The sequence below is a fragment of the Apis florea genome, unplaced genomic scaffold, assembly GCF_048593485.1.
Source record: "Apis florea isolate Af1SG1 unplaced genomic scaffold, ASM4859348v1 contig_3793_pilon, whole genome shotgun sequence".
Classification (NCBI taxonomy): domain Eukaryota; kingdom Metazoa; phylum Arthropoda; class Insecta; order Hymenoptera; family Apidae; genus Apis; species Apis florea.
This window is the reverse complement of record NW_028256856.1, coordinates 446,715-471,901: the sequence shown is the minus strand read 5'-3', so window position 1 is coordinate 471,901 and position 25,187 is coordinate 446,715. Positions and strand designations below refer to the sequence as shown.

General features: G+C 45.7%; 1 protein-coding gene across 2 annotated transcripts in view; it reads right to left on the bottom strand.

Moving 5' to 3' along the window:
* Nucleotides 1–25,187, bottom strand: part of Delta (neurogenic locus protein delta) — a 40,540-nt gene that overhangs the window by 10,904 nt on the left and 4,449 nt on the right. For both annotated transcript variants that reach the window (XM_086915695.1, XM_086915696.1), the window contains exons 2-5: nucleotides 24,754–25,056; nucleotides 13,096–13,159; nucleotides 5,207–5,458; nucleotides 591–651 (exon numbers count right to left, since the gene is read on the bottom strand). In XM_086915695.1, coding sequence (XP_086771821.1) covers nucleotides 591–651; nucleotides 5,207–5,458; nucleotides 13,096–13,159; nucleotides 24,754–25,056 — 680 coding nt within the window. The remainder of the gene's footprint in view (nucleotides 1–590; nucleotides 652–5,206; nucleotides 5,459–13,095; nucleotides 13,160–24,753; nucleotides 25,057–25,187) is intronic.

Here is a 25,187-nt window from a genome sequence, read left to right as displayed (position 1 = left end):
GAGGAGGAATATTAATTTCCAATTTGGGCGTGTATAAATGTCTCGAGTCGTTTCAAACTTTCTTGCTTTTCTGATGATAAAAAAAAAAAAATGTGTAGCAAATCGATCGATCGATCGATCGATGATCGACTCGTAGCATCGACGAGGAGAAAAGTTTGGATAATCGATGATTAAGAGAATCGTAATTTAATTTTCCTCGAAAAAAAAAAAAAGGAGAACGAAACCGAGAGATTCTCACGGTGGAGCAATTAGGGGCCGGATCATCGATCGCGTTACACTCATTAACGATCGACTTTCGCGGGAAGCTCGTTTATCGAGGCGTCGTTTATTAATGCGGCACGAGTATGATACAACGCGTACTGGTATCGCGAATCAGGAATGTATATTAGAGGAAAAGAGGAAGAAAAAGAGCGAGCAGACGTGGAAGAAGAAGGAGAAGAAGGAGAAGAAGAAGAAGAAGAAGTAGTTTAGTTGCTATATAGTTACTTACACTTACATTATCATGAAGGAGGGAAAGAAGAGAAAGAAAGAGCGAGAGAAAGAAAAATGGTGAATTGTGTATATATATATATATATATGCGTATACTCACAAGCATTCGTCGGGTCGATTGCAGTGTCCGTGCTGCTCGTCGCATCCGGGCAGGCAGCGGGCTGAAACGAGTAAGAAAAAATCTAAAAGGTTAAGGCAACTCTCCGCAAGAGGTCGATCGCGTCCCTCACGACTGCACGAGCGGTACCATACGATGCATTCCACTGGTATAGGTAGTCGAGAGAACTCGATAATTCAACGAGCTTTGCTCTCGTACACTAGGCCTGTCTTTCTCTCTCTCTCTTTCTCCATCTCTGTGTGTCGTCGTTAATCGAATCGTTAAATTGGCTCGGCCGGAAAATCGATCTGACGCTTTTCGGGCATACGCAATAACGGAGAGATTGTTTCGAGGGTAGATGGGATTGGTTTAGCGCGAAAACAAATTATTATGCATGAAATCTTCCTTTCTTTGGAAAATTGGGCTTGATGATGAAATAATAGCCACGAGACGATTAGGATTTAGCCGGGCGATCAACAAGTATTCGAAAACAGAGTGCGCGCATCCCTGAGCTCAAACAACAACACTAGCGCCACGATGTGTTCATCTGGCGAAGCCCGAAAAAGAAGTCCAATTTATGGGCACGAAAGTATTGTTCACACCTCGAATACCCGATGGACGGAATCGTCTAATTAAAATTTATGTCATATATACCACGAATCGTTCCCGTTTTCCGGGAATCCTGGATGGGAAAGGAGTCTGACCGCACGATTCCTTGCATAGCTGCACGTAGTTGTGAACGATACGTCGCCGAGCGCTCGGTCGCTCGAGCGCGTGCTCGCGCGCTCTCGCGGTCGCGTCCCACAAGGATGATAAAATTGTGTCACGTGTGAAGATTCTTATCTTACGGTCGTGAACGAGCCACTAACAGCTTGCTAATTGATCAATTTCGCCTCTTTTTTATAAAATCTCTCTCGAGAATATTTCCACTTTCGTCGTATCGATAATAAGAAAAAAAAAAAAATGTAAATAAAATCGATAGGAATGTAATAATGCAAATAAATGTAATTCCTTATTTTTGAAAGGAAACGTGTATACACAGTTCTAACAACTCAATCGTCGTGCGACGCGAAACAATTCCACCACGCGTACCCGTGACGAAATTCGGATGGTAAATTAGAAGAGGAAAGGGAGAGAAAGATCGTCGGCATAGCAGCACACGCCAGCAAGGGTAATGAAATTGTGTCACGTGTCGAGCAGCTTGTCCAGTCCGCAAATATATCCAAAGTCTTTCAGTTGGCTGCCAGCCACCGGTTCGGTTACGTATACACGTTCCACGAGTATATAGACCGCGAATGTCCACGTTACCATGTCAAGACACCGAGGATCTCCTCTACCCAAAAGATATTCACCTTGATCCGTGTGCTTTTGCTTTTCATTGTTGCCGTATCTCTCCTACTACCGCACTCCCATCTCGCGCCTCTAAAACGAAACACTGTTTCCCTTTCAAAGCGTATTCCTTGGAGCAAGCGTATTTGCGACAGAGATATGTTACGACTTACGAATCTACATTGAAACATTCTAAAAACTTTTCTTCTCCATCTCACTAAGAGGACGAACAAAAACCTGAAATCACAGACGAAAGACAGAAGAAGAAGACGGTGAAGGAAACTCGGTCGATCGACGTTTCATCGAACGAAGGGGTTGGTATGATAGAAAAGATGAACTTTGTCCATAGCGTGGCGGGGGCTACGGAGAGGACGGGAGAGGGCCGATGGGGGCCGCGTGACCTTGGCACCGAGCGCAACGGCCCACGAAGCCGGCTCTCCTCCCCCCCTCTCTCCCCACGGTGCTCTCTCGCCACCAGTCTCGACGCGCTAAGGAGCGTATGGTATTTATAGAGTGGAGAACCGAGTGAGGAACGAGTCTCGGGTTTGGCCGGTCGATCCCGCGGGACCGCGCGCCGAAAGGAGCGGGGCGAATCGCGCGGATTCCACGGGCTTAGGAAAAAGAAGAATCGAGGGAGGGGGAAGGATCGGTTTCGATGGAAACCGAACGTTCCTGAATTAAACTGCGGGATTACGGCAACGTCTGACGCCGAGTAGTTTATACTTGGCGATTGGACGGTGTTGAGTGGCGTTGCTATGTGGTAATCCCTGGGAGGGAAGTACATCCGCCGATCAGCTGATCGAAACCAAATCGCAACTCTCTTTTGGAATAAATATTTCATACATCTCATATTCACATTTACGCTCGCGATTTTCTAAATGTTGAAACGACGATATACGGGAAGAAGCTTCAAGAACCAACAAACTTAAATGCCCCAGATCCACGTAACACATATTGTCAACGGACGTTGACAATGGACACAACGTTCGACCCACAGCTGATCGGAAGGAAACCGCAACCTGCGGCACGCAAAACGAGGGAAACCTTTACTCGAGCAACGGCCATTCCTTTGGAAACGGCAGCGATGTTATTTCCCTTTAAGTGTCCACCGCAACGACGTTGGCTCGCGTGGCCAACCGTTATCTATCGATTTTTCTTTTCCTCCTTCGCCGTTTAAACCGACCTTTCGTGGAACCAATCGAACGAACCTAACCTATCTCTGTCTCTCCACCTTTGCCGCTTCGCTGATACAACGAATATATTTATTTTCGTGATATTTTCGGCCAGGAAGAAAATATCGAAGAATTTCAGGTGCACAGGTAGGCTGGCTTCCTCCTATCCTTTGCATTGGTGGTAAATAACCAAGGCGAAAATAGAGGGAGGAGGGGGGGGGAGAAAGGTAAGGAGAGGAGGAAGAAAGAATGCGTGGTGGAAAAATGCAAGAGTGACGGAGGGCGGGGGGGGGAGAGAGAGAGAGAGAGGGGTTGAAATGGAAGCGAACTGCGAGGCCGGTGCTGCAGCTGTTGGTTAAAGCACCGACCTCTGTGTGCAGCTGTCAGGGGCCCACCACTCGGCCTCTTTCGGCTTGTCTCGTGTTGCAGCTGCCTCCGCAACAACAACCCCTGTAACACGTCCGCAAGGCACCCCCGAAAACGCACCACCCCTCGTGTTAACCCCTTTTCCATCGACGATCGAGTGCAGGGGATGCAGAATCCTTCCTCCCCTCCCCCCCCTCTTTTTAAAACGCTTTCGAAATTCGGCTTCTCGACGAGGGAGGGAAGGAAGAGAGGGTGTTATTAATCGCGACTCGGTCTCGAAGAGAAGACGTGGGAAGGATAGGAGCATGGGTCGTCACATTTTTTTTTTTTTTTCCACGTCGAAAGCGGGTCACCTGAGCAAACTGCAGCCGAGATACAGTGTACACACCGCATTCTTTCGAATATAACCCCCCCGTTCAATTTCGATATATCGACACCGATTGTTGCGAAATTTCGAGAAATTCGAATCGTAACTGTTTTCAAAAAATGAAGAAGAATGGCCCATTCTCTCGCGGGGCAGGAGCAGGAAGGCGGCGGGACAAGATCGACCACCACCACACCTCTCCTGCGACACGATTTCCACGAAACGTAACGAAATGAGGAGTAAGTAGTCTATTAGTAATCGATGCGCGGAGCAAAGTTTGCGGAGCCGCGGGTGCAACGACCGATCGACGACCGCCGGGTAACACACCTGGAGCGACCCTTCGACTCGATCGCATCGTTATTGCGCCCGCGTACTCGGTTTCCAGGATCCTCGCGCAGAATTCGAAAGGAATCCGCCGATACGGATTTCGACCCGTCATAGGCCAACATTCGAGATGAACTGGCCTTCGATACATATGATCAATCAAACGGACGAGTTTCATCATCCACGAGAGAACGACCGAAAGAAACCACACACGTTGGTGGAAGGAGCAGTTTCGTACGGAAAGTAGACAGTGGTGAGGTTGCCTTGTACAGATTAATCCTTGGAGAAGGAGCCTCTCAGAAGAGGGGTGTGTGTGTGTGTGTGTGTGTGTGTGTGTGTGTGTGTGTGTGTGTGTGTGTGTGTGTGTGTGTGTGTGTGTGTGTGTGTGTGTGTGTGTGTGTGTGTGAGTGAGCGAGCGTAAGAGACGGATAGACGGCAGATACGGATATAACGAGAGAAGAAGGGAGAGGCGAGGGAGGGAGAGGGGAGGAGGTCCTCTCTTTCCGACACAGAGGCGCGCGCGAGGCAAGCGTGGGAAGCTGGTGCACGCTCGGACCCGACACTGCACCGACACTGCACCGGGCCTCTCCTTCGTGGACTCGTCGAGTTTGTCGAGTTTCGTGCCACGAACGAGAATAGAGAGAACGGCTTAACGTCCTGGAACGAAATGTTATATAAGCGAGGGGAGGGTGACTCTTCCTCGATTCTCTCGTTGAATTAAGAAACTCGTTAAAAAATGCTGGAAATATTTGTCGGTGAAAATTATAGAGACAATCGTTTTATTCGACAATTCCTTTGAAAATCCTAAAATTCCTAAAAGTCTCTCTCCGGTTACCTCGTGTTGAACTCGGTGTATGAATTACGCTGCACGGGACAAGGGATGAACAGAGAGAGAGAGAGAGAGAGAGAGAGAGTCGTCTCTGTAATTTCATACACGGAATTCCTACAAAAAAGGAGGGATGTCACGCGTGGTGCAGTCGCGATGGGAAGCGTGGGAGTGCACGCATATTACGTGCATACGATAATAGACGTTGGAGCAAGAAGTAGGAGAAAGAGAGACTTACGGGTATTGCAGTAGTCGCCCTTCCATCCAGAGAGGCATACGCGCTCCCCGCTCGGGCTACAGCTGTAATGGCCGAAGTTGTCGTCCCTCGGCCTGCACAGGTTCTCGCAACCCTTGCCGTAATAATGGGCCACGCAAGTCACCCTGTACTCGTACACCATTTTCGAATGGGCGCTCCTGTACTCGTCCTCGGTCCAATTTGGCCCGACGTCCAGCCACTTTTGCGTAGTCAGCCTGGTTATCAACACTTTCTCTGCAAAAATTTGTGCTCTCGTTAATTAATCTGTCTTTTTCTTTTTTTTAATTTTATTCTTCCAACAGATTTCTTTTTGACAATAAATGCTGGAATAGATATCCTTTTTTTTTAACGAATTATATATAGGCAAATAGAAATAGAGGATTAATTTTTATTTTCAATAGAGAGAGAGAGAGAGAGAGAGAGAGCCATTCTGAAAAGGTCAATTAATCGGCTCGCTCGATTCACAGAGAGAGATTCGCTTCAATTGATACGTGGGTACAATTAACTCCTCCGTTTCACCGGATTGAAATCAATTCCAATTTATCACCCATTGACTCCGACACGTCCCGCGTGTCACCGTTTCCCCTTCCCTCTCCCCCCCCAGAACCATCCCCCAATACAATACCACGTTCTTTCACCATCCAATAACGAACGACTATTCCACGATACAATACACGCGAAACAGTGGGAATAATTTCTTTGAACGAAATGAATTTGTTTGATTTCTTTCTAAAAAAAAAAAAAAAAAAATCCCAGACGCGAAGGAATGTTTCCGATCGATCGATCGATCGATCCGTCCCGTGCAGAAGAAAAGGGGAGGGGCGCGGCACGAAACGCGAAAAGTAATTAAGCATGTCCATCAGTAGGGCACACAACAAGAGGAGGCGGCCGTGGTGCTGCGCCCAATGATGCGATCGAAGTGCATCGGCCTCCGGCGAGCGAGCGAGAGAGAAAGAGATAGAGAGAGAGGGAGGGAGGGCAGACCGGACGTTCGTCCGCTATTGCTACTCCGCCGGCGGCACGCATCCGGCACAAAGAGAGTAAGCGTATACCACGTTGTGGCCTCTCTGGGAAAGAGGCGTTCTTCTTTTCTTCTTCCTCCTCTTCTACACCGCGCTCCGCGCCGCAGAGAACTATACACCGCCACACATCCTCCCTCTTCCTTTTCCTACAATGTATCTCCACCTCCCCTACCCACCCATTCGTTTTTCCTACGGGACGGTTCTTTCTTCTTTTCGAAAAAAAACTTTCACGTATTATTGTTTTGTTAAAGTTTTCGACCAAATGAAAATCTATCTATCCACGCTTCGAAGAGGATATATATATATATATATATATATATATATATATTTCTTGTTCTTCTTCTTTTCCCTATCATTGGTTATACCTTTGTTTTTGCTACGAAGTAAAAGAAGAAAGGCAAAAAGAGACTTCCTGTTAAACGTATTATCGTAATGGGGGAGAGGGGGACAGATTAGAAGGTTCGATCCTCACTCTCGATCAGGTGGCCCCTGTATACCCACGAAAAAGCAGCGTCTCACGATGCACGAGGTCCGACAGCCACAGCCTGTCGGACCAGTTTACGCATGCGCGTGTGAGAGTCTCATGGCAAATGGGTCGAGCGGTGTATCGGCCGTGCTGTATGGTTATACATTGTGGTCGGTAGCGTAAGGAAGAGTTAAGTGGTCAGCCTCCGTGTTCTCCGCTCCTTTTTCTCTTTCTCCCTTATTTTTTTTTTTTTTTTTTTTTTTTTACTACGGTTTCGGTGGTTCCCTTCGGGGGCCACTCTTCTCCCCGATGCCTCTAATGAACGGTTCACCGGATCTTGCCCGCGAGAGATCGCCCGAGGTCTATTTTTGAAACACAATTTTGAGAGCGTCGATTTTTCCTTTTTACCCTTCGAGTTATCGTTCGCGGTCGAAGAAATCTTCGAGAAATCGATGATGTTATTCCCTTTATTTCTCGCCACACAAGGTCACGCGAGGATACGATATATATAAATATTTTGCCGACCGTCGGTACGTAGAGAAGAAATTGGGATTACGTGGAAAAGCGACAGGTGCTAGTTTCTTTTTTTTTTCTTCTTCTTCTCGAGCGATAAACCTCGATATGAAACATGAGTCGCGCGCTCGTAAGAGGATCTACGCGCGTCCCCCTTCGAGAATCGGTCGAATTCGGACCGATTTCTTTCCCTTTGAAGCTACCGAAAAAAAAAAAAAAAAAAAAGAAAGCATAAGCAATAAATAAATGGCAAAGAAATAAAATACGCACGGAGGAATTAAAAAAAAATAGAGGAAGAAATAGGAGAAGAACTGTGTAAAGTAATCGAGATAGCAGAAGGATCGATGACGTTGATCTTCTTCGAGGAGAAGAAAAAAAAAGAGGGGGGAAAAAAAAGAAGAAGAAGAAGAGTAGAAACAAAAGGACGAAACGCGAGGATTCGCCGATGGCGTGCTCGACGATACTTAAACAGGATACCCAAGGCTTCTCTCCTCTTCCCAGAAGGGAAGTAACGTTTCGCTGTCGGCGAAACGGGAGTCGAAGGGAGAGGCAGTTTACCAAGCCTATCTTCCCAGGTGATGCTGTTACGAGTTCTGAAAACGCCGATGTTCGCACGCCACCGCCGCAGATGGACGTGTGTACGCGCGATCGACTTCGTTTCGCCTTCGTCCTTCGTTTTTCGGGATCGATTCGCACGGCTCGATGCGCTCTCCGCGTTTCCACTCGCCTCCCCCTCCTCCTCCTTCTGTTCTCCGCTTCTTTTTTCCCTCTCCTTCTCTCCTTCTCCCTGTTCTTTTCCTTCTTTTTTTAATACATTGATACGAAGAAGAAACGGTTCTTAAGCGGTCTGTTTACGGTGAAAAATCGTATCGAGGAACAACTGATTTCCTGGACTTCGTTAACTTCGAGAAATTCCCTATTGTTTTCCACGTGTAAGCGTGGATTTTGCTCATGCATTAAACATACACACTTCCATTAAAACGGAATTATTCATGCTCGTGCGCATGCGTTCCTGCCCGCGAATCAACGCACCGGAAATCGGATACACTGGCCGCCCCGACAAATATACTTCGAACCCGTAACCTATCCCCTGATCTGTCGAAGATTACGAAAAAAAAAATTTTCGTTTTGAAGAAAAAAAAAAAATTCCCAAACAATTTATGGGGAGACGATCGAAATCGAGTCTCGTCGATCGAGTTTCTCCCATGACCAGACTTAACGCGGCTTCCTCCACCGAAGGCGAGGCGTTATTCCGGTCGAAACGCAGCCGAGTCGTTCCTCAGGCGTGGAACGGCTGCGTGTGCACCTGTAAAACGCCCGGTGAACTCGAGGCCAGGCCGATTCAAGGTATTCATTAACGACGCGGCGGCAGCGCCGCGAGTAGCCAGACATTTTCTATTGTTCATTCAGAAACGAGCGGCCGTCGAAGGATAGCCCCGAGCCTGGCAGGTAGCCAGATGCATTACTCAACTACCGTGGCTCCTCCATCGCGGAAAAAACTCTCCTAACCCGGATATCAGCGGGTCACGTGGGCGACGATGGCTCCTCCTATTGGCCGTCGTGTGTACATCGATAGAAATTACATCGTTGAAGTGTCGCGTCTTTTTTTACGCGACGAGATTAAAATCGGAAATTGTAAATCGTGGCTTTCCCGATCCGTAATCGAGTAGTCGAGTAAGTTGAGAACGTGGCACGGTGATCATCATTGCGGTGATTTAACTATTTGCATCGTACGGTTTCATTGCGGTTTCGCCCGTTAGAGGTTATGTTATGTTACGTTATGTTCGAAGTTGCAGTCGGTAAGATCAGATATTCGCGATACATTTTCAACCTCGAACCTTCTTTTAAAATAATTCATCGCGACAATGTTTATAAATCGTACCATTATATATACGATAACCACCTGACAAGTTTTAAATATCACCGATTAAATTAATCGTCGAGGGACGATTCTTCTCAACAATGTAGAAATTTATCTCCCAGTTTACGATTTGGAAATTAAACAATCGGAAAGACATAGAGGAATGTCTCGAGTGACAAAATCGTGATCACGGTAATCAATCTTTCTATTATTAAGCAGCTTTTGAAATTTAATTTCGTATCGCCATCTTCGTTCCATTTATTAATTTATTCTCGTAAAACTTTATTATTCTCGTTAAGATTAACGTTGCGTAAGTCGAAAAACGGCTCGGCCGGTTTTCGATTACCACGTGGCCACCCTCTCTGTTAAACCACACACCCCGGAACTTCTAAGTCATCCGCCTTCTATGAAGCCGAGAATTGAATGAGATTTATGAATGAAAGACACGGCAGAATTCTTCGATTCTTGAAACCTTATATCAAAACTATATATATAAAAATCGGGAAGTATTGGATTAAAATTCCAATAACGATTAAAAAAAAAAAAAATTCTACTATTTAGATCTACTGTCAACAGACATTATTATTATATACGTTCGAGTTAATTTTTCGACGCACATCCCTCCTCCTCCCCCCTTCGATTCGACGAATTACCAGGTTCCCGGAACGGACAGGGCAGCTCGGCGTTATCACGGCGGGAACATGCGCGCGACAGCGGTCCAATTACTCTGCTCGCTCATTATCGTTGTCGGCTGTGGAATGGCAGGTGCGCGGTGAGGAACGCGCACGCCGTGCACACGCGGCCGCGTGCACACACACGCCCGTGTCCCTTCACCCAAAAGGGAAAAGCGGCGGAGAGCGGTTGACAATCGGCGATGACGTAAGCCTTCTCTCCTCCTCTACGGATTCCCGTTCAAGCCGCTCTTTGCTACTTATATACACACAACAATCGCGAACACCGCAGCAACCGTCGTAAATCCGGCCGCGTCTCGTTTCGTTTAACGAACCGCGGTTACCGCAAACGAGGCCTATCTGTTTCCACCTCTCCTCCCCCCCCTGCCCCACTGACGGAAAAGCGGAGGAGGAGAGGTGGAGACTCGTGTTACGCGCGAAACATGGAAGAAGAAGGGTGGCTTTTGCTTCCCTTCTCTCTCTCTCTCTCTCTCTCTCGTGAAGTTCGAGAAAACGAAACGTTAAAGTTTTCGTAATAAAAATAGTTCGTTGTACAACAATAACTGTGGTGAACACGTTATTATTTACGCGTTTACTTTCACGTGTTATTTCCCTTAATGGATTGACCACGTTCTCCCACCACGGTTGGAAACGGAACCAGAAATAATTCGAAGCGATAATTCGTGGCGCAGGTGCGGTCCTCCCGAGCCAGCGAGCCGCGCGCGGTGTGTGTATCTTCGGGCTTATGGGATCGGCGTGGAAGAGGGACAAGGATAGGTGGATAGCGCGCGGATGGTGAGGGAGCGAGACGGAGGAGGCGAGCGTTGGGCCTGAGAAAGGAAGCAGCAGCATCCGAGCAGCGCGAACAGCAATAAAGGGCTCGTTTCACCAGCGTTTGTTGGGGGGCATTATTATTGTGCGCGGAGCGGCCGATACACGACTGTGGCGCGCATACAGAAATTCGAGGCACAATATGAGCGGTGTGCGTTTCGGCGATAAAGAGGCTTGGAGTGGGGGAAGGAGTGTAGGTATACGTCGAAACGCGCGAGGAACCGGCGGACACAAAACGCGCGTGGTACCATATTAATGGGAGAGGAGACGTTAACGGCCGCGTTCCCTCTTTCTCCACCGTCCCTGCCCTCCTCCTGTCTCTTTTCAGCCGCGGATGCGCGCCGGGCAGGTACATCTGTGGGATAACGGTAGGAATTCCGTTCTCGGGCCGAGCTTGAAACAAAGGAAGCCAAGCTCGATTCCCTTCGTAATTAGCCGCTTCGACGGGGATCGAGAAGGAGAGTTTTTCTGAAGCGTGGCGCGCGGGGCTGTGTGCCTTCGTGAGACTAGGAAGCTTGGCGCGGAGAACCGGAAGAAATTTAATTAAAAACGAACTCGGGGAAACGACTGGTGGTGGTTCGGGGAGTACTATGGGGTTCGAGATGTTGTAATTTGAATACAAAATTCAATTCGGTGGGATTAAAATTTCGGTGTAAAAAATAATTAATTGGAACAGGAACTCGAAGATATACTATTAAAACAGCAACAATGTGTTATTACGACAAACAACAACTATCAATTCTGTCTTACTGACCCTAAAATATTCTCAGCTATACACGTTGATCGAGAAAGAGGCTCGTAGAGTAAGAAGAGCGAGACCGCTTAATTCCTTTCCCCGAGAGGTCCTGGCTGTGTGTCTGGCTGGCAATTAGAATGAACCGGAGACCGGAAGCTATACGTGGCCGTGCAACGCTCTCATGCGTGGCGCTCATGTGTGGCGCGCAACCACGTATACGTATATATATATATATATATATATCCAACCACACACTCTTAACCTACGCGCTCTCCTTGGATCACGTCAGGATGATAATTGAATTTCGTTATTTTCGGGGCTCACGTTCGACCGCTTAATTCACCTTTATCTCTCGCCGATCTGTCTGAGTGCTTTCCCCGGATACGGAAGCTATAAACTGCCCCCTCCCCCCTCCCCGTCTTCGTGCTTATTTGCATACGCGTTTTCCGATTTAACGAGAGAATATCGTGTCTCGTAACCGTGCGACGATCATCAATCATTATTATTCGAGCGTTCCACGATTATTTTTCTTTTCCTCTCGTTCGATAGTTATACTATATTCGAAGTTTATACAACTATCGAAAACATCTCTCAACAATTCTCGAGATTTCGAAATTTACACAAGCTACTCTTTTAATCCGTTTCTAACGTTTCGATTTGTTCGAGAAAGGAAGACTCGATCTGAAACGGGTTCAGAGAAGGTACGAAAGGAACGAAATATCGGCTGGCACGGAGTAGTTCGATAGACGAGAGATGGTCGCGCGCACGCATACACCTCGTCCCTCGTCCACAGAGGGTATCGTGTTACCGTGGCGCGTTGCTGGCAGCTAGGTGCTACGGTTACACAGGAAGGAAACACTAGCGCCTCCGGCCGCTTCTTCTCTTTCCCTCGTTCCGTCTCTTCTGTTCTCCGTGCTATACGTGTGCGCACACAACGACGACCACTTTGTCCACGTGGACGCGTCCCAAGGAAGCGCAGGATCGAGAAAAGCAGCTAGGATTATCGACATACTTTCTTCAACCTTTTTTTTCGAGACGAAAAAAACATTGTCGTGTGATATATGTCTGATGAATAAAATCGAAATACTGTTTCCCATCCGTCGAACCATTCGACCATAAGCAATCGAGAGAAAGAGAGAGAGAGAAAAGAGGAGGGGAGGGGAACCGGTTAACCGGGAGCTGGAACCGCAGCATCCAGAAAAAAGCAACAATATTTGTCCGGAGGAGGGAGAGGGGGGGGGGGGCAACAGGAAGCGACTTGTCCCTGCACGATCGAAAATCGTGAACGAGAGAGAGAGAGAGAGAGAGAGAGAAAAGGAGAGCACCGGTAAAGGAGGAAGAAGTTTAGAACGAGGTTACGTTTCTGGTGAGTGTCGTGCCACAGGGACCGGAAGTGGGTTCTCGTGCTGGACGTGCATGGCATGGCGATGATCCAGCTGGACTGCACATGCCCGAGAAGAATCTCTCTCTCTCTCTCTCTCTCCCTCTCCTCGAATCTTCTTCCTCGTGGCGTACACAGGAGAGAGGACTAATTTTAAAAATATCATCCTTCTTCTTCTTCCTTTTTTTTTTCCCCCCCATTCTCGAAGAAGCGCGTGCGACGGCGTACTCGTGCCGAACACGCGGCCACCAGTTACAACATACGTCGTGGTGCAGAGAGAGGAGAGGAGGCTTGCGGAGAGAAGAAGAAGAAAGAGCGAGCGAGCAACGGATTCTTCGGTGTGGTTTAATAAAGGAAGAGAGAAAGAGAAGGGTGGAAAAGGTTACTTACCGCTCGAGTGTTGTGTCGTGTTGTCTGCGTCGTGATAAGCCTCCACTATCAGCGAGAATGTGCCCTGGGAACAGAGAGAGAGGAGGTTGGTGAACTTCGATCAGACGCTTAATCCTATTTACTAATCTTAACCGCTACACCCCCTATTCGTGTAATCCAGCTCCTCTCGTTCTTATATTCTATTAACCCTTTTCTCGTATCAGCAGATACCAGAACCTCCTCCTCGTTCTTTTATTAGAACGATTCCTTTCTTTTCTTTTTTTTATACGACTCTCCTTTCTCCATCCTCGAAGATTCCTCCTCGAGGAGGTTCGATAACCCGTGCGAAGAAAGAATAATAATAATAATTATAACAACAATCGATTTCACTCTTCCCCCAATTTGTCCGTGAAAAACGAGGAAGAGGCTTATCCGGCGAGGATAATGAAAAAATTTCTCGTACACACGAAAGGATATAAAAATTCGTGAAACCGTGTCCCCGTTTCGATGCGCAAAAGCGAGGCGCGCGCAGCTGCTGCGCGTGCCATTGCGTCACGCAATTAACAATAAATTAAACGTTCCATAGGCGGCGGGCCGCGTCACACGTGCGCACCTGCCACGCGCATTAGGAGGGGTGCATGTCCTTTGGCGAAGCGTGTCTAAAATGGCGGCGAGGGGAGGGGAGGAGTGGGGAGGCGGGCGGCCTCGACGTCACGTGTTGCGGACAGATAGAGAGACAGAAGCCGTCGTAAACTAAGTTCAACCGCGCAAACTTCAACCCTCATCTCGTCGTTCCCTCCTTCTTCTTCACAACCCTTCCCCGTTTTTCGAATTACCCGCAAGTAGGGGGAGGAGGAAGGTCGACACAGTCGGTTTGGATAGGGGATGGTTAACGACCACCGGATATAAATCGTCCGCGCGTTTCCTCGACGATGGCACGTGCACTGCTCGAACAACGACAGACGACGCGTAGGGATGGGTTAATTGGACGCGAAAATAAATAATCGATCGACGAGAGGGAGGGAGGGGACTCGGTTTTTTAATGGAACGCTGTCATCGTTCCGGGGAAACTTGTTATATGTATATATATATATATTCCTAGTTTGCATTATCCATTATGGATATTCGCATACTATATGCGTGTACGCAACAACACGCGACCGCGTATTGTGTAACAGAAATTACACGCTTGTCTCTCGCGACACGTAACCGGCGATCTATTAATTCCTGCGATCGTTACGCTGATTCGAATTAACGGGAAGGATAATTGATCGAACGATTTCTGGAAATTTTCTAGATAATTTTCTTCAGTTCACGCGATCGAGAGTGTTAAGTGTGTTGTTGCAAAGATAGAATGGAACACGACAAAAAATTATATATATAAAGAAGGAGGAATGAAACAAAGTCGGACGAAAACGGTTTCACACGTCCAAGATGGAAATCTAGGCGCGAAAGGCAGGGGTGTAGGCGTCGAATCGCTCGCGCGACCATAAATCCAGCAACGATACCCTTCCCCCCCCCCCTGTGGAGGAGCGCGCACGGCCCACGCCGCCGCGACACACGACGAGCGGCGGCACATTATTGTGTAATAAGTACGTGCCGTACACGCGGTGCTCGCTACGTGTGCGCGCGGTGATAATGCGACGTTTAATTATTAACGTCACACGCACGCGCACACACTCACACGCGCTCCGTATCGCGCGCCGCGTGTGTACCTGACACGGTGTGGAGACAGGCCGAGGGGGACGGAGAAAGACACGGTGGGAGAGATGGGAGAGAAAGAGAGACGGGCGAGGAGCGGCTGGTATTACACACGACCTCGTTAGTCGTTGCCGCATCGTGAATAATAAATGTTTATATCCGGCCTCTCTGTCATCATCGTTCCTGTTCGCGTAAACGAGCCGACAACGCGGACGTGCCGCGAAAACGCTGGGAACAATTTCATTATTCGGTGATACGCGATGACCTGCCGCCGCGTAGCGAGCCAGCCACACACTATTCACGTGATGGATCCCGTTTTCGCGTGCTGCCAACCTCTCCTTTTCACCCTAGGGTTTAACCCTAGGGATCGATTTAACCTGCTTATTTAACCGATAACCACCTGACGAATGGGCGCGTATGCCTGTTGATATTCCCCTGGTATTGGATTCGGTGGTACGGTGACATGGCGATAATAAATGGAAATTGGATAATTAAATACGAGATTGCCGTGATTGGAGTGTATCGAGGGGTTTGTTTTGATTTCGATATGAACTTGTTTGATCGATCGGAAAGTGGAACGAAGGTGGAATAACGAACGTTGAAATATGTGGATGTCCAACCATCCATTGATAATACAATCACAACGTACATACATTATAAACTCGGTATTCCATTGTGGAATTTTTTCGAACATGAAATTTAAACTTTCGTTCTGTCATTTTGTTTAAGGATCGTAGGCAAACTTTTTTCGAGTTACCAAATATATATATACGAAAAAAGACGGCGGCGATTTCTTTGCTCGATATATATTCCTTGGAATCACGGGGCAATTTGTCACCAGGAAAAGAACGAAAAGGTAGAAAGAGGGTCGTCGCAGGTATGTCACATGCGTGTACACGTTAGAAAGTTCCAGTGTGAATTCCGCGGTATACCTTGGTCCTCTGTTGAACCTTCTAAAGGGGGAACCTTCATTCGTTCACGGTGAAACGGAGATAGAACGATAATAAGAAAAAAAAAAAAGGAAAAGAAACGACGTGGATAAAACAGGAGGGAAAAAAGCGGCGGGAGGATGAAGCGGAAGGTGTAGACGGCTGAAAGAAGAGGGAAGAGCTTGAAGGAAGAAGAGGCAAGACCGCCCTTTTCTCTCGCGGCAAGGACGAAAGCGAGGCACAACGAAGGCCAGAAAGAAGGGAACGATGGAACGGACCTCGGAGGCGAAGGACGGAGAGGGGGCCTCGACCCAAGGGGAGAAGGAAATAAATTGTCGAGGAGACAAATGCCACCGTGATCGGCCGCTAATTTATTACGGGGATCGGAATTAAGCCGACAAAAAGCTGAAAAAGCCCCGCGTAGGCATCCTAAGAACAATGTGTTGGGTGTGTTCGGTGGCCGGTTAGCAGTTTTGCCACGGTGGAACGAGAGGAGAAGGCGATATAAAGATGAGCAAACGAGAGACGAGGAGAGAAAAAGATAGATCGAACCTTTTGAATGAAAAGGAACGAGAAGACAAGAAGAAAAGAGAGAGAAAGGGAATCGGTGTATTTTCAATATACATATACTCGCGTCATACACATGTATACGCATCATATATATATCTATATATATATTCTGTCTAAAAAAGAAACGAGGAAGGAAAAGGAAGGAAGAAGAAGAAGAAGATGGGGGATGTAAAAAGCGCACCGTAAGGTAACGTTAAGAGTGAGAAAAGGAAAAGGGAAGAAAAGAGGTACTGCAAAAGCATGGTATGGATATACATATATACATATACGTACACACAAGAAGAACCTGAATGATGAAAAGGAAGCGAAACAACCTCTGCTCGTTCCGTGTTTGACAGACAGAGAAACGAGGATAGAATGGACGAGGCGATCGAGAAGGAGCGAGAACGTGAAGAAACCGGTCAAAGATAAAGAAAGAAAGAGAGAGGCTCGCTCACTCGCGGCAGTCGGTTCCCACGGCTGCGCAGCATACCTCCACCTTCTCTCGCCTCTCTCTCCGCACCACGCGGCTCTCCTAGCCGCTCATCGTTCCTTCTCGGCCTCGTGCTCCTCTTTCGTCTCCTTCTTTCTCGCTCCGACGAGTCTACCGCCGCGTCAACTCCTTTCTTTCTATCCTGCAATCCGTCTTTCTCCGTTCGATTCCCTCGAAAAATGGTCTCTCTTACCTCGTTTCGCACTATCGAGACTACATCTAGCCACTTCTTTTATCCCCTTATCCCCTGTTTCTTTCTCTATTTCTTCGTTCCTTCGATGGAACAACGTTCCTCCTCTCGTTCGGTCATCTGTCCTTCTTTCGTACGCGCTCAGTTTCGCCACGCAGTGTGCGCAAGCACTGCAATCTCGTCGCGCCGTATGTATATGCACATGTATATTAATCATCGCGGAAAACGGTCGCGGCGTACGAGAAAGAAGAAACAGCCGTGTATATAGTTGCATGTAAGTATGTAGATGCGACTAGTGATTCGGTATTGAGGCTGTTGCCGCTGCTGGAGCGTGATTCATCGTGGAAAAAGGAGCCGGAAGTCGGCTACGACTTTTCGTCGTATCCTGAGAAAACGACTTATCCTTGCCGTACGTGATATCTTTATAACCGGTTTATACGTTCCAAGCCTTCCTTTTTTCACCATTAAAGGATAATAATATGCAAATGGGGATAATGAGAGAAGTAAGACGATTATTCTTATAGAATAATTTTACCCATTAACCGATATATTTTTCGATTCTTGTTCAAAGAATGAAAAAGTATATATATATATATATATATACATACATATTTTTTTTCAAAGGAAAAAGCGTCCGCTCGAATTTGCCCGTTAAAAGGTTAATTGACGGAGCATCGATTAAGTAAGAGAGGTTGTAAAAAGGAGGATGAGTGAGAAAAAAAAAAAAAAAAAAAACGATGCGACGAGCCATTGCGGAAAGCCGGCTGCTCGTCCTAGCGATTCTATTTTTAACCATTCACGCTTTAATGTCTCGAGCGCGTAGACGAGCGTGTGGTCTCGCGCTCGAGAAGCGTGGCATTTCCGCATGGAGAAATTTTCGTGGCCTCCATTCTTCGTCGAAAGGAGGAAGAGGAAACCGAGGATAACGAGCGACGACACTGCGTCGACTCTTCGCCTTTAGGCCTATTCCCCAACCGCTCCCCGACCTATGAAAAGTACATTGACACACCCACCCCGGGACGTGCTGCCAACTTTTTTCCTTTAAGCGCGTTACGAAGCGTTTTTCAACAAAAGCATGAAACAAATTTCCGCGAGTTCCTTTTCATCGACAAATGAAAACGCATTGTCTCTCCCCTTCCCCATTAGAAACAACGGTGTCGAAGTAGCTACTTAGACGCGAGCATTTAATCGTCGACTCGTTACACGGAATTATTACACGAACCGAATAATTTTATTCGTTCCTTTCCTCGTTTCGAGTAATGCGAACAAAAGTCACGCTTTCACAGCCCCCTCTTTAAACTCGCACGAGCGTTCTTTCTATTAATGGATATTTCGCCGAGCCATCGCCGACGATATTACCCGTTCCTCGATATTTCTATTCCCCTCGTAATCTATTCGATTATTCAACGGAATTTCCTACGATCGATAGGGCTGGTCAATGGAACCGCATCATCGTAGATTTATTGCACTAAAACACAAACATCAACTCGATCCTTCCCATTGGTGTCGCGTCGAAATTACTCTGTGTATCTGACGGATGAAATGAAACCATCGTGGGACAAAAAGAGAGAGAGAGAGAGAGAGAGAGAGAGAGAGAGAAGGGAAAAAACATTCAGAAGCGCAAAAAGTGAAACGTGCTAGAACCGAGAGACCGTGATACAATCCATCCTCATATACAGTGGTAGAAAAATAAATGTCCGAACACGATCGAAGAGAGGGGAAAAAAAAAGAAAAAAAAAAAAAGATAAAAAGGAAACATGGAACAAAAAACACAAGTGCAATCGCAAAAACGTTCAATCTATAAACACATTTTTTTTTTTCTTTCACGATCACGGCGAAACGAAACTTAACAGAACGAACTAGAGATCATGATGATAAAAAAAGATCTAGTAAAAACAAAATGAAAAAAAGGAAAAAAAAAGTCAGAAGTTTAACTGGTCTTAGCATACAAAAAAAAAAAAAAAAAAAAAAAAAAAAAAGACTTAATTAATGTATCAATAAAAAGTGAAGCGAGTCAGAAAAGCAAGCCGAAACGGAACGATTCCACGTGAACAGTTCGCGCGTTCCATGGGACATGTTAATAAGCTTTGACAGCAGGTCTATCAGCTGATGGTATACCTGTTCGATGACCACGTGTCGCGCCTTCAGGGTGGGGCAGTACACTCCCGTTTATGTTGTATCTCTGTTCGAGTTGTGCCTAGTGTGAGGTTAGAAACGCTCGTGGCCCATATACATACTCTCTCTTTCTTCCCGGCATTAGTGGCGCACACGACTAGTAAAAAAAGATGGCCTCCGGACAGAAAGCCATTTTACTATTATTACGGTGAACACTCTTGTCCGCTTCTTTCGTTTAGCTCTTTCAGCATCCTTCTGAAAGAAGTCAGTGATGCTGCAAGAAAGACGAAGAGGGAAGAGAAGTAAAAGACGAGGTAAATAGCGAAAGAGTGGCTTCTCTTCTTCGTCATCCACGACACGCTTCGAATAATCGTGCTCCGCCTCTTAGTAGCTATTTGTAGATAAGTTCGAGCACGTTTGTAATCGTTAGCCAGCGTAACGCTCTAATTAGTTATTCTGCTAATTAGATTTTGACGGTTAATTAGAGGCCGACTTTCCCACGATCGCGAACACAATGGCCGTCCCTGAGGCGCCACCTGCAACACTATTTTTCCGCCATTCGATTCTCTCGATTTGACGTGTGACGCATCGATATATCGATTTGAAAATATGAAACGATTTTATTGCGTGTGCATCGTGCGAATGGGAGAAAGGAAGGAAGCAACGAAGTAGAAAAGAGGTCAAACGCGGGTGATTCTAAAGATACTCTGCTAAGTCTAAAATCTTACTAGCAATAAGTTATGCATCGTGAAGTAGGTTTCTACTGTTTCGTCTGTTCGCGGCAAACTTCATTATACTAGTATCTTACGTCATCAGAAACGCAAAAGAAACGCTAAATTTGGCAAGTATGAATATCATGACCGAATTCACGGATACATCATTTTAATAAAACGATTAGCATAAATTTTCTTTCCAAAAGTATTATACTCTTTAATATTACTATTTACAGCATAATTCAGAATTAATATTGTTTCATCAATCTCTATTAATAAGCCTTTAATGATGAAAAAGAACGAAGCGACAGTTTTCCACTTGCCTCGAGAGATCACCGACATCTACAATTGCAAAACTTTCACCGAATCCCCCCGGTGTATATCTCGGTTATAAAAAACTCGTGGTATTCCGAGCATCGTGGAGCTGAGTCGGGTAGAGTACCGGTCAGCCGGCGTTCGAGTCCTCTCCCCGTCTCTAAGACGTAATTTATGCTAAACGTTTCACGTCGTGGAAGCCGCGTATCGGCGTATACCCGAGTCAGCCATTCATCCGACGCCCTTCTCCGCTTGTTCCTTCGTCTGGGACGCGAATCACGCAGCCTTTTCGGCCGTGGGACCACGATTCTCTGTCTCTTTCGGTCCCACCTTCTCTTCGTCATTTCCCCACCTTCTCCACGCGGTTGGTTACGTATATATATAAAATATATATATATATAACACACGTGAGCGCATGCGCGCGTGTGTGTATGCCACCTTTATGCTCCTCTCTATCCTTAGCCGTCTCTGTTGGTCGCGCGGCGCGAGCCTTTCATTTGTCCTTTTCTCTCTTTTTCACCGTGCTCGACGTCCTTCTCCGGTTCGTACCCACGATCCTCGAGTATGTACGATACGCGCGGCACCGCTTGTGCTTTGTGGACCGCGGACACACAGGAAAGATATAAGGAAAAGAAAGGAATTTTTTTAATGATTCTTTGAACCGACACGATCATCTTTGTGCAACCGTTTTCGGGTGACAATAAGGATTACGTTACCTACGATGACGAGAAATTATCGATAAGAATTCGCGAGGGGAAATCTCACCGATGAAAGGTATGTATATATAAATGAAACACGTTGAAATAGAAGCACAGAAAATTTTAGTAGGTTAAAAAAAAAAAAATAATAATTAACGAATATCAAGAGAAATAGAGAAAGATATCGTAATCATAATAAAAGGAAAAGATCGTGTTCAGAACTCGACAGAATCGAGTGAATTCCTCGACGATTCTGCACAATAGCGGCACTGTCGCGAATCGTGCTGTTTTAATAAGTCTCGCAACACGGTGTAACGTAAAGCAATTAACCCAAGAAGGACGGAGAGAGAGAGAAAGAGACGGGAAGAGCGGGACGACTCTCGATCTTGATGCAACCAGACGAAGGTTACGATTACGTGTATCCAAGCTAGGGGGAACTTTTCTGTCTTTTAATTAACGGCAGACATGCGTATTCCAGAACACGCTTGCGCAACCAACCAACCTTCTCCTCACTATTTTTCTGAACTAACTTTTGGTAACACGACGATCATCTTTTTTATCTCGTGGATCGGCCGACAGATGGTAATTAAGAAAGGAATTCAGGAATGAATCCAGCGTAGAAAATCACGAAGGGAAGGCGGCATGTATTTATTTATTTCAACCCGTCGTCTTTTCGTCGTGTTTTCACGCATTGAGTGAAAGAAGCTCGTCCACTATCCAGAAGCCATAACTGTTATTAATGATACATTGTTGCTTTTGCGTCTACGCATCGCGACTCCCGGTAGTGGTTGTAATTAGCGCATTTCCGTCGATCCGTCCGTGCGTTCAGACTTTGAAGGATTTCCTCCTCCTTCTCTCCTCCTCGTTAGGGATACAGCGTTAAATACTTTCGAATAAAAATTGTCTTCCACGTTACACGTTTTTTTCATCAGATTTTGTTCCTTATTAAATGAATACGTAGAATAGAAAGATTGTTATCGAGTTACACGAGGATTTCTTCTTTTTTTTTTTTTTTTTTTTTTTTTGCTGAATGAAAACCCATTCTCACGCACTGGCGCAACGAAAATAAATCCGACACTCCAAATAGCGATTACACGTTACGACGCCGCCGCCTATTCCTTTTCCCTCACGTCGCCCGCCGTTGGTATAAGAAGACAGACTACCGTGCCGATTCAAAGGTTGTTTCCACACGCAGGATTCCGGCCAGCCTTCTCTCTTCCAAGAACGTCAATTCTTTTTTTTTTTTTTTTTTTTCCCTCCTCATCGTCGAGAAGAGTTTCTGTCTTCGAACCGGCAGCCTTTTGCCGCCCGATATAGCTTGTAATATCGGCCGATACTACAGGGAAGTGAAGAGTCAGGAGGAGGGGGAAGAGAGGAAAGTCGAGACAGAGGGCAGCAGGTTAAACGGATACGGTAGAAAAATTTCGACGAGAAAAAAATCAGCGAGAGAAGAGCGAAAAGATAAATAAATAACACGCTGTTGAAGAAGAAGAAGAAGAAGAAGAAGAAAAGAAAAAAATGAAAAACAATGGAGAAACGCGGCTTTAAAACACGACGAGGGAAAAGAACGAGCAGGACGGATTTTTGAAGTGAGACAGGGGAACTGGCGCAGAGGTGGCGCGAGGGGCGCCATATGGGTTAGTAAATTTAACTCTGCCCGCGAGAGAGCTTCGAAGACAACAAGGACGGGGAATAGAAGGAAGGACAGAGAAGAGAGAGAGAGAGAGAGAGAGAGAGAGAGAGCCAGAGAGAGATTACGAGGGAAGTGTAGAAGCACAAAAGGCCTAGCCATCTGCCAGTGGCCCTGCAGTGCGTCTCATAGGCAGAAGTACTATACGCGAACAGCAACGAGAAGAACTGACGTACACCAGAGATGGTGGGCAAACATTGGCGTAGATATGGTACTCGATGGCACGCGTTAACGAGCGGACGTATATACGAGCCATCTTGAGAATGTGTCGCTTTATATAACTTGCAGGATATTTGAACTTGATGGTATTTCTCTATGACGTTATTGTTGAATGTAACAATATTAAATATTAAAACTAACGACCCCTACTTTTTCCCTTGTAGATAAAGATATTTTATTTTAAACATTCTAACCTCTACGTTACGTGACATTCGATTAGCAATGGAACGTTCATCTGTGTAAAAATTAATCTACGAAACTACTGAATTATTTGGAAAAATTATACTGTTCCCGCCAATGTCAAGAATTATCGAAACAACAACAAGCAAGTAATAACAGTAACAGCAGGAGGGAGAGACAAGTGCCATCGTTCGTCTTGCTTGCTCCGCTGGTTCTCGCACCATCTGCCATTGGTTTGGCCATCCTCGTCGCACTGTTGCGCGCGGCTGTGCGTGCACGCGCGCATCGTGCCACGAAACGTTCGTTTTTAATGCGATCGACCTGCCTTTCTTTCGTCGCGACCGCGAGAAAGTAGGAAGAAGACGAAGGGGGGCTCTGTAATTTTTCCCTTCCTCGCGAATTCTTCTTTTTCTTCTCCTTCGTTTCTTTCTTTCTTTCTTTCTTTTTTCCTTTTTTTCGCCACGAGGTTAATTACTCGAGGCGATCAGTTATACGTGCGATGGGCAGGTGCGATGTATTCGTGAGATTTTACGCAATTTTATTTCGTGTTCAACAATGGAAAGTGGCCTGGCTTTCAAAAAATACAAGCAAAGCGAGACGACGCTAATCAGCCAATTTGCTTTTCAATTTTTCCTTATCGATCCTAACGGAAATGGGAGAAATAAATATCACGCTACGCTAAAAGAAACCTTTTTACAACCCTTTCAAATGGTTGGATATCCTACCAGTAGAAAGCGAACAAAGATAAGAAGCTAACAGTTCTCTGCGACGTAATTCAAAGAGTTGCATTATTTTTCTTTTTTTTTTGTTATACAGAGTGATACAAAGAAATAAATAAAAATAAATAAAAAGGAAAGATTACTTTTGATAATTTTTCCTTTTATAAAAATTCAAATCTAGAATCGTATCGTTTTCAAGCAACTTTGTAAAATATAAAAATATCAGTTGACCCGACTATAATTTAGCTCGCGCCAGAATTAATTTGCCGGGAATGTGGAAAGATAAGGGGCAAAGATTGGATCTGATACAACGAGCAATTTTTACTCCCCGGTGAGCTCGCACATGTCTCCCTCACGGTTAAGTCAACGAAAGGGTCTTAATTTTCCGCGCGCGTTATTCAAGACAAGGATCAAAGTTGGGAACCGCGTTCGTCAACCGGTGTCATTTCCCCTCGTCAGAGATATAAGAAGAGACATTATGTATACACATATACAACAGAAAATCGGCTAACTGTATCCACAACACGCTCTGATCACCAACAAAACGCTCTACAATGATCTCCTTCCTTTACTTAACTGACACGATACAGTAAAAATACGATACGATACGATACGGCGAAAAAATAACGAACCACGATCGTCGAGGAAGATTGTCGTTGGAAATGAAGTCTTTGTAGCAGGCGGGAAACGTTTATCTAATAAACGTTTCGCAAATGCGCGTGAGAAAAACACGATTGCATACGATGGCATTCATAATAGATCAATTTTTTTCCACGATTTATTACGTGTCGTTTTCAGTTCCGTTTATGTTACCAATGATTTTTCGCGTTCTAACGCACGCGATATGTTAATGCTTGTGGTATGGAAAAGTATGGAAAAGCATAAAACATCGACGATGTTTTACTTATCTGTACTATCGCATAATTCTGTCAGATATGAAGATAATATTTTTAATAGAAACAGTCGGAAATTATTTAACGATGTTTCATACTTGCAATCATTAAAGTGTATAAACGATCGAAAATAACCTCAATCTTAACCTCGCAGATATAAAAAATTTATAATTATTGCAGAATTGAAATATCGGTATAAATATACTATTTTCGTTGAAATGATTATTATTCTAGAAAAATAACGCGTAAAATATATGATATCTAAAGACACTTACCGGCCACGTGAAGTCGAATGGAAATCTGATGGGATTAGTGAAGCCTGGAATGGCGACATTGGGGCTGAGATTAACGATGTTCTCGCCCAGAACGGGTGTGACGACGTCGCCGTATGTGCACGGCGTCGTCGTGTCGATCTTCACTTGATATTGTTTCAAGCAGACCCTGAACCTGGTCTTACAAACGCCTGAGCACTCGCCAGTCTTGGAAGTGCTGCCTGAACAGCACTTGCCAAGACTGTCTTTTCCATACTCGTTCACGAATGACTTCAGCCTCAACTCGAACACCCCAGAAGCATTTACCTGAAAATAAATCGACATTTCATTCAACAAAAATTCTGTTAAACGAACAATCATCGATATTTCTAACCTTATCAATTTCTATTATGTATCAATTACAACATAACCAATAATGAATCTTGAACGCATAATCA